The 9186-nt window shown below is 69.2% G+C and overlaps 1 protein-coding gene across 2 annotated transcripts; it reads left to right on the forward strand.

Annotated features, from left to right (window-relative positions):
• CRYBB1 (crystallin beta B1) lies at window positions 1-2648 on the forward strand. 2 transcript variants are annotated; one of them, XM_088525047.1, is made up of 6 exons: window positions 1-285; window positions 883-1042; window positions 1263-1381; window positions 1700-1832; window positions 1905-2047; window positions 2468-2648. In XM_088525047.1, the coding sequence occupies exons 1-6, from the start codon at window positions 137-139 to the stop codon at window positions 2646-2648; spliced, it is 885 nt and encodes a 294-aa protein (XP_088381173.1). In that variant the 5' UTR covers window positions 1-136. The 2 variants fall into 2 exon arrangements, with proteins under 2 accessions (XP_088381173.1, XP_088381172.1); XM_088525046.1 differs by having other exon boundaries at window positions 1700-2047.
• Window positions 2649-9186: the final 6538 nt, after the last annotated feature.

Here is a 9186-nt window from a genome sequence, read left to right on the forward strand (position 1 = left end):
GCGGGGCCGCCGCCGCCGCCGGCAAAGCGGCACCGTCAGGTCTTCTGTTGTGGCCGCACAAAGGAATTGCTGCGCGCAGGGCTGGGCACGGGGCCGGGCAGAGGCTTCCAGCTCGCTGCGCGCTTTGCACGATGTGATGACTGGGCGGCCGCGGGCGCCGATGAGCCAGCACATCCTTTGTGCGCCCGCCCGGGGGGTCTGCCCTTGCCAGGCTATAAAGCGGGGGCCGCGCGGGGCCCCCAAACACAAGCCCGCTCCCTCCAACAAGAAGCAGCAGCTGCCCAGGTAAGAGCACGGAGCCCCCGGGCTGTGCCAAGGGCCGTGCCGAGCCCTGCTGAGCCTTGGCACGAGCCGTGCCAGGCCCCGTGCCCAGCCCTGCACCGAGGGCTGTGCGGAGCCCCACAGAGGGGCCGTGCTGAGCTCTGCCGGGCACCGCGCCGGGGTGCCGAGTCCACCAGGTGCCGGCGATGGGAGCAGGAGGTGCCACGCGATGGCACAGCTGAGCCGGGGTCCAGGGCAGGGGAAACGTGAGGGTGCTCTGTGCTGCCACGTTGCGGGGCAGCCGGGGGGCTGGCGCGGTGCTCCTGCATCCCGCATCCTGCATCCTGCATCCCGCATCCTGCATCCCCCTTCTCGGGGCGGCTGCTGCAAGCAGAGCTGGGCACCCAGCGAGGCGCCTCCTGCCCGGCTCCACGCACGCCAGGGCAGGCACCCTGGATCCCCTCCATGTCCCCATCCGGGCAGCGGTGCCCAGCGCTGGGAGCATCCCTGTGCCAGCGGGAGCATCCGCGCCGAGAGCCGGGGTGGCAGCAGCCCTCACCCCGGACACCCCGCTCTCATCCCGGGATTCGGTTTCACCTCTCGGCTCGGTGCCTTTTCCAGACCTGAGCTGACCACCGCGATGTCTGAGACCATGAAAACCGCTGCTGCCGGCCAGGCCGCCGAGGACAAGGAGAAAGCGGCCGCGGTGCCGGCCCCGGGCCCCGACCCGGCTCCTGTGGCCAACAGCAAAGGCGAGGAGCCCTCGGCGGAGGCCTACCGGGTGAGCGCGGCCCTGGGCAGCCCTTCCCGCTGCGATGCGGGACCAGGGATGCGGGACGAGGGGTGCGGGATGCGGGATGTGGGACAAGGGATGCAAGATGTGGGATGAGGGATGCGGGACCAGGGATGAGAGATGCAGGATGTGGGATGAGGATGCCGGATTTGGGATGCATGCAGCAGGTGGGAGCCCGCATCCCTCCTGAGCCGCCCCGTGCCCACAGGTGGTCGTCTTCGATCAGGAGAACTTCCAGGGCCGGCAGATGGAGTTCACCGGCGAGTGCCTCAACCTGGCCGACCGCGGCTTCGAGCGCGTGCGCAGCGTCATCGTCACCTCCGGGCCGTGAGTGCCGCGCGGGCCGGGCGGGCGCGCGGGGTGCCCTGGGCACGGGGCCCTGCGGGAGCCGCCCCGGCGGGCGATCCCTGCTCTTGGTTACCAGATGAGAGCACCCAGCCGTCCCCACGCACAAGGGTTCATTGGTCACTGTCACTGCGCTCGCGGGGCTCTTGCACGAGCTGCGATCGCCCTGCGCCGGGAAGCGGCACCGCTGCTGGCGCGGGAGCCGGAGCCGCGTGCGGCTGAGCGCAAACGCGGCGCCCGGAGCCGCGGCCGTGCCGAGCCCGTCTGGGGCCGCCGCTCACGCGCGCCCTCCGCCCGCAGCTGGGTGGCCTACGAGCAGGCCAACCTGCGCGGGGAGATGTTCATCCTGGAGAAGGGCGAGTACCCGCGCTGGGACACCTGGTCCAGCAGCTACCGGAGCGACTGCCTCATGTCCCTGCGCCCCATCCGCATGGTGAGCGGCCGCGCGGCCCCGCCGGCCCCGCTGCCGCGTGCCGCGCTCAGCCGCGCTCTGCTGCGTCCCCAGGAGGCCGAGGAGCACAAGATCTCGCTGTTCGACTCCGCCGACTTCAAGGGCAACAAGATGGAGATCCAGGAGGACGACGTGCCCAGCCTGTGGGCCTACGGCTTCTGCGACCGCGTGGGCAGCGTGAAGGTGCCCAACGGGACGTAAGCGGATGGAGCAGGGGATGGGGCCGCGCGTGGGACCGGGGCAGTGGGGAGGACACACGGGGGCACCGTGCACGGGGCACGTGCTCCAGTGCGAGACCTGCGGGGAGCTGCATGCCGGGGCATTGTGCACAGGGCATGTGCACGGGTGCAAGGTCCATGGAGCTGCACGCCGGGGCACCGTGCACGGGGCACATGCGCCAGTGCGAGGCCCATAGAGCCGCACGCCGGGGCACCGTGGGCAGTTCCAAGCCCCCGGGCAGCAGGAACTCCCTGTGCAGGGCCCTGTTCTGCAGCAGGGAGCTCAGTGCCCACCAGGCAGCCCCGGCCCGAGGCTGGTGGCCGCAGGGTGGCAGCGCTGGAGCCCTGCACCCTGCCTGGCCCCGGGCACGTCCCTCACGTGCCCTGCTCTGCCCACAGCTGGGTGGGCTACCAGTACCCCGGCTACAGAGGCTACCAGTACCTGTTTGAGGCCGGCGACTTCCGACACTGGAATGAGTGGTCCGCCTACCAGCCCCAGATCCAGTCCCTGCGGCGCATCAGGGACATGCAGTGGGACCAGCGAGGCGCCTTCGTCACCCCCGAGGCGCCCTCCGACTGAGCGCGCGGCCGCGGCCCGCCGCGCTGCTCCCGGCACAGCTCCGTGTACTTGGCAGGGTTTGCGCATTAAAAGCTATCGGAAGAGCGGTGCAGCCGGGCGTGCGCGGGGCTCCCGGGGACGGGTCCTGCGCCCGGGCGGCCACGGGGGGTCAGCCGGGGACGGGCGGGATCCGCGCCTGGCCCAAAGTGCCCCCTCGGAGCGCGGTGTCCCCAGCACGGCCCGCACGGGTCCCCGGCACGCACACAGATGTGGGTGCGCATCCCCGTGCAGATGCCCCGTGGCACACGGTGCATGTGCCCCACTGCGCACACAGCCTGGTGACACATCGTGCATGGACCCCGAGCGCACCTCCTCCGTGCAGACACCAATGTCACTGTGTGCACAGACCCCCGGTGCAGACCCCCCAGTGCAGGCACCCCATCTGGTGCAGACCCCGGTGTCACTCTGTGCACGCACTCCCGTGCAGCCCCCCCCCGGTGTCACCCTGCGCATGGACCCCCCATGCAGTGCAGACCCCGGTGTCACCCTGTGCACGGACCCCCCGTGCAGCCCCCCGGTGTCACCCTGTGCACGGACCCCCCGTGCAGACCCCCGTGTCACTCCGTGCAGTGCCCGGTGTCACCCTGTGCACAGAACCCTGGTGCTGTTACCCTCCGGTGTCACCCAGTGCATGGACCCCCAGTGCAGCCCCCCAGTGTCACCCTGTGCACGGACCCCCCGTGCAGACCCCAGTGTCACTCCGTGCGGTGCCCGGTGTCACCATGTGCACAGAACCCCGGTGCTGTTACCCCCTGGTGTCACCCTGTGCATGGACCCCCCGTGCAGCCCCCCCGCTGTCACTCCGTGCCCCCCATCCACAGCGAACCCCCCCCCCCCGGGTCACACGGTGCCCCCTCCGCCCCCCTCCCAGCGCGGCGGGCAGGCGCATGCGCGGCGGTGGCGCGGGGCGGGGCCGGCGGGCGGGGCGGGGCTCGGCGCCCTCGTGCGCGTGACGTCGGCGCGTCCCGCGCGCTCCGCTGCGCTGCGCTCGGGCCGGCGGCGGCGGCTCCGCTGCGGCCCCGCTCCGGTGAGTGCGGGGAGGGGGCGGCGGGGCCGGGCACGGGCACGGGCACGGGCACGGGCACGGGCACGGGCACGAGCACGAGCACGGGCACGGGCACGAGCACGAGCACGGGCACGAGCACGAGGCGGCACTGGCACCGCCCGGTGGGTCGCGGCGGCGCTCGGTGCGGGCGGGGGTGCCCGGCGCAAGGTGCCCGGTGCGGGAGTGCAGGGTGCCCGGTGCTCGGTGCCCCGCGTGGGGGGTGTTCCGTGCCCGGCGGGGAGAGCCCGGTGCGCAGTGTCCAGTGCGGGGGGTACTCGGTGCCCCGGCGGTGCCCGGTGCGAGGTGCCCGTCGGGGGTTGCCCGGGGCCCGGCGCGAGGTCCTTGGCGGCGCTCGGTGCTCGGGCGCTGGTGCCCGGTGCCTGCCGGGGGGTGCCCGGTGCGGCGGGCGGCAGGAGCGGCCCGGAGCGGGGCGCAGGGAGCCGCGCGGTGGCCGGGCTGGCAGCGCCCGGCAGCTCGTGCGTGGGCACAGGGGACCCCGTGGGCAGCGCCGGGACGTGGGGCAGTGCCGAGCGCTCGGGATGCGCGGGGCTCTGCAGAGCGGCCGCAGCCCCCGTGGGCGCCCCGCGCCCGTCTCCGCTCGCCCTTCCCGCACTGCCCCGCGCTGCTCGGGGACCCCGGCACACCCGGTACCGGCCCCCGCGCGGGCGCAGCGTGCGGCGTCGCGGCCCTTGGGGACCCCGGCACACCCGGTACCGGCACCCGCGCGGGCGCAGCGTGCGGCGTCGCGGCCCTTGGGGACCCCGGCACACCCGGCAGTGGCACCGGTCCCCGCGCGGGCGCAGCGTGCGGCGTCGCGGCCCTCGGGCGCTCGCTGGCCTCTGCCTCGCGGCGCTGCGGGGCGAAGCGGCGACTTTGGGGTCGTTTCCACAGCAGCTTCCGACTCTTTGGGAGCAGAGGCCGGAGCCCCCGTGTGAGCCGGGCTGTGACCTTGCGCGGGACGAGCCTGGTTCACGCGGCCGGGCCCTTCCCTGGGCCACTTGCCGCGTCCCCTCACGCGCTCGGCCTCCATCCGCAGCCCTCCTTGCAGCCTGGAGCCCGGGCGCGCTCCGGGGCTTTGCCAAGTGCGGGACAGGGCCCTTCCCGCAGCGCCCGGAGCGACGCTTCGCAGCTTCTCCCCAAAGCAGCCCCCTTTGAAGGCAGATGATGCTTTTTCTCTTTTTTCCCTTTATTTTCTCCGTGGCCGGTCTGCAGGGAGCGCGCAGGCGTCGCGCTCAGCCACCCTCCCCTCCTGCGGGTGCCCAGGCTGCTTTGCTGGGAAACGCAGATATTTTTTTCTTTATTTTTTAAACAAACTTGAGGTTTGGGGTTTCTCTTGTAGCAACAACCTCTTGCTCGTGGGCAGGAGCGGAGCCGCCCGGTGTGAGGTTTGCCGTGCGCGTTGGCAAAATATTTTGTTATTTGAAGATGCCAAATATTTTCTTAGCAATTCTGTGATTTCCTGTGGTGTGGCAGGCTCTGGCCACCCGCGCCAGCGGGAGCAGTGTGTGCAGGAGGAAGTGTGGGCGCTGCTGTTCTGTTTTGTCTTTTTTACTCCTTTTTTGGGGTTGCGGGAGCAGAGGCCCGAGCTCTTGCAGCGAGGTGGCTCGGGTAGCTTCGTGCCCCTCGCGCCGTCTCTGTTTTTGGCCTTTTTGTTAAGGTGCTGGCGCAGGAGGGGCTGCGCAGACCCCGGCCCTCGCGAGGCTGGCGGGGACGGGCGCTGAGCGACAAAACGGCCCCAGCGGGAGGCGAAGAGCGGGAAGGGGCTGAGAGCTGCTGGGATTTCCCTTATTTTGGGTATGGAGCAGGATAATAAAATACTAACAGCCCTGAGGCTGTAAAGAGGCAGCCTGTTGGTGCTATAAAGTCCTCGGTGGTGGATGCCCTGCTGTGCTGCTGGGACGGTGCCAGGTGTGAAAAGGGCTGTTGGCGCTCCCATAATTGCAGTATTTTGGCTGTTTTTCAGGCATGGGAAGGGTTTCCGCGGCAGGTGGCAGGGCAGAGGTGACGCCGCAGGGTAGAGGCCGGCTGGGTGCTGCTCGGAGGTATCTGCAGCACCCGCTTGACCCCCGAGTTGCGTTTTCGCAGGGGTTGGTTCCAGTTCTCATGCTTTCCTCTGGGTCCATGTCCTGCAGCGCATCCAGCTCTAATAACCGCGACCTGCTCTGCGGTAGGCGCTGCCATAGCCTGGAGGTGCCCCCGGCCCGGGCGCTGTCCCCTCCGCAGGCCGGTTCCGTGCGCAGGGACAGGGACGCCCTGGGACGCGCTGTGGGCTCCGGCGCGCGGGACGCTCGGGGCTGTGCAGGGCTCCTTTGGAAGCCGCCGCGATCCAGGTGAGCAGCTCCCCGTGGTCCCGTTAAGCACCGTGGTGGGAGCTCGTGGTTTCGGTGCTGCACCTGGGCCCTTAGGGGAAGCTGCAGTTAACAACGACCGTTTTGGGCCATGACTTAAGGAAAACAGACTTGTATTATTTATTCTTTTTTATCATAGTAAGCCTCTGTAAGCTCTGTGCTGTGTGCGCGTGCTGCTTCCCTGCTTGCAGAATCACCCGCCGACCTGCCCTCGCTGCGGACTCTCTGCAGGAGGCCGGGGCTGCTGCTCGCGGTGCCGCGCGGCAGCTGGGCCAGCGCGAGCTGGACACGATGGTCGTGTCCCAGCGTCCCGCCGCAGGTGACAGCAGTGCCAGGTGCCAAGCTCAGGACAGGAGGCGTCTCTGGGTCCCATGCTGCAGCAGAGGGAAGCAGCGCGAGGAGCAGGCGCGCATGGACGGCACGCGTGGCCCCGTGGCACTTGCGTGCGCGCTGGCCCTTCGTCCTGGCGTCGCAGCGCGTCGCTGTCCGGGCAGCCGCAGGCGTCAGGAAGGAAGTCTGCAAGCGCGCGCCGTGCGCAGGGGCGAGCGCGGAGCCGCTTCCGGAGCGCTGTGAGCAGCGGCAGCCCCTGCGCGCGGGGGCGCGGACGGAACCGGGCAGCCCGAAGGCCTCCTCGGGTGCTGCCCCGGCGAGGGCAGGCGGGAGCTCCGGGGGGCGCGCGGCTGGAGCTGCCCCAGGGGCCGGGTGACGTTCGGGCCCGCGGGGCGGGAGAGGAGGCGCCGACCTGCGGAGCTGCAGAATCCATCAGCGCTGGGGACCGGTGACGACGTCCGCGGGGACAGGACGGCCCCGCGCGTGGCTGCGTCGCGGGCGCCGGCGCGACCAACCCCGCGCTCTGTCTCGCCCGCCAGGTGCTGGCGGCCGCCCCGGTTTGGGCCTGCAGCTGGGCTAGCGGCAGGATGAGCTTCCGCGCACGGGGTAAGTGGCCAGAGCGCGCGGCTCCCCGGGGCCTGCCAGTATTTCACACACCTCCGCGGCGCTCTATTAACACCGCACGGCTCCCAGCAAGGCGCAGTTTAACCCTGCTGGTAGCGATGCGCTGAGCGTGCCGCACGGCGAGGGCTCTGCAGCGCCTCGAGGCCCCCGTTCGCCGCCGCTTTGCGCTCGCCTCCCCTCCGGGCCACGTCATCCCTCGCTCGGCTCCGTTCCCGGGCGCAGGATGCGGTTCCCGTCACCGCTGCCGCGGTGCCCTGGTCGGTGCCGCAGCCCCGGCGCGCTCGGGGCTCCCTCCTTGCTGCCGGGGCTTCCGCGGCCTGGCAATGACGGCCCTGCTTTTAAGTGCATGGAGTTGTGTGTAGGAAAAGCCACCAAACTCCCTAATTCTTACTTGAGTTGAAAACTCCTGGAGTCAGTTTGTGCATCCGGAGGGCTAGAAGATGGTTTCTGTTCAGCAAGTCGTTCTGCCTCATTATGTCATGATATTTTACATCAAAATAGCTGCTGTGGAAGAAATTACTTATCCTTGTTCTCTCCCAGACTAATAAGCCCCATAAATTTTGGAAAATTCTTAGTGGAGCTTATACAAAACACCTAAAAATAAGCTGAAGCTGCTCGCAGTTGCTCAGCAGAGCGTTGCCGAGCAGCTCGTGGGCGTCTGCGTCGGGAGCAGCGGGGCTGCCGCCGGCCGCTCGGGCCCCGTTGCTGCCCCGTGGCCGGGAGGGCGCGCGGGGAAGCGGGAGAGTCCGAATCGCAGCAGCGATGGAGAAGCTGCTCCCGCCGCAGCCGCCGGCACCTGCGTTTTGGGTTCTTGTTGCCCTGGGGCTGGCTGAGCTCAGCTGAACGACTTCCCCATATTCGAGGTGTTTTGCAGCTTCTGCTGGTGGCCGCCTGGACAGCGCAAGTAGCCCCCGGCCCCGCAGCGATTCCCGCGGGCGCCTGCGCGCTGCCCGGGCAGACGGGAGCTCGGAGCGCTGCTCCGCGCGCACCCGGTCCTGGGCCAGGGATGGTCCCTGCGAGGGACGGCACCGTCCCCGTCGCAGCAGCTCGCGGCGCACCAGAACAGGCAATTTCCCTTTTCGCCGCCCTTTTTGCTGTTCCCTGGGCGCGGAGCGCTGCGAGCAGCGTTGCTGCGGGAAGTGCTCCCTGGAGCGGTCTTTGCAGCGTGGGTCGTCCTGCGCCTGCAGCTTCCTCTTGCAGAGCTGTCCTGCGAGCCGGCCCGCCCGGCGCTGCGTGTCCGCGGCTCCTCCAGCTGCCCTCGCGTCCTGCTGCCCGCTCCATCGCAGCGCATGGAAACAGCTTCCCACAGCCTGCGGGGCGCACGCTGGAGCCCACGCGTGACGAGCGGCCCGGGACGGCAGCAGCGCTTGTTTAATGGCTCCGTGCTCAGCGCTCCACAAACGCCGCAGAGCCGTTTCTTGTTCCGAGTGATTAATGATCCAATCAAACTCCCTCGCGCTTGACTTTTAGGCAGCGCATGGGCGTGCGTGAGGCTGTTTCACCGTGGTGAGGCGCTTGGCCAAGGCGTTAACCGTGTTGCTAAACCCCGCGGAGGCAGGTTTGCTGGCTGCGCTAGCGTTGGGCTGGCAAAGCCGCGCCTGGCTGGTCCCAGCAGCGGGGCAGGTGCCGCGTGTGACAGCAGAACCGCGTCAAGCGAGGTGGCCTCGCGGTGCCGGGACGCGGAGGGCGCTCGGCCCGGGGAGCCGCGGCTCTTGCTAATGGCTTCAAAGGGCTTTTTGCATGGGCCACTGCTAAGCACGGCCTTTCAGCAGGGCAGCTTGGAGGAGAAACCGCCTTCCTGGAGCAGTTCCTTTGGTTGCCCGTGAAATGAAGCGCACGGACATCCAGTTCCTGCTGCTCTCATTCAGCTCCCGCCCAGGCCACATAATCACAAAGGACTCCAAATCCCTCGGTGACCCAAGGGGAGGATTGCAAAACCTGTGCTCCAAGTGCCGCGAGCAAGGGGGAGGGCGCGGAGCTGTGCCAGCCTCCCCGGGAGCCTTGTGCAAAGAGCAGGCTTCCTGCTGGAACATCCCACCGGGGAGCGGAAAGCCCATCCCAGCGCCAGATGAGGTCTCCAGGGAGCTTTGTGCAAGGTCAGGCCCTCGGAGGAGGGGACTTTGCATTGGCTGCATTTGTTGCTGTTATTTTT

The sequence above is a fragment of the Tinamus guttatus genome, unplaced genomic scaffold, assembly GCF_059628265.1.
Source record: "Tinamus guttatus ecotype Peru unplaced genomic scaffold, ASM5962826v1 Tinamus_guttatus_pri_ptg000223l, whole genome shotgun sequence".
NCBI lineage: Eukaryota > Metazoa > Chordata > Aves > Tinamiformes > Tinamidae > Tinamus > Tinamus guttatus.

Coding starts and splice junctions, on each gene's coding strand:
- CRYBB1 (XM_088525046.1), top strand. CDS start 137: ATGACTGGGCGGCCGCGGGCGCCGATGAGCCAGCACATCCTTTGTGCG. Junction 286..882: donor AAGAAGCAGCAGCTGCCCAG/GTAAGAGCACGG, acceptor TGCCTTTTCCAG/ACCTGAGCTGACCACCGCGA. Junction 2,048..2,467: donor GTGAAGGTGCCCAACGGGAC/GTAAGCGGATGG, acceptor CTCTGCCCACAG/CTGGGTGGGCTACCAGTACC.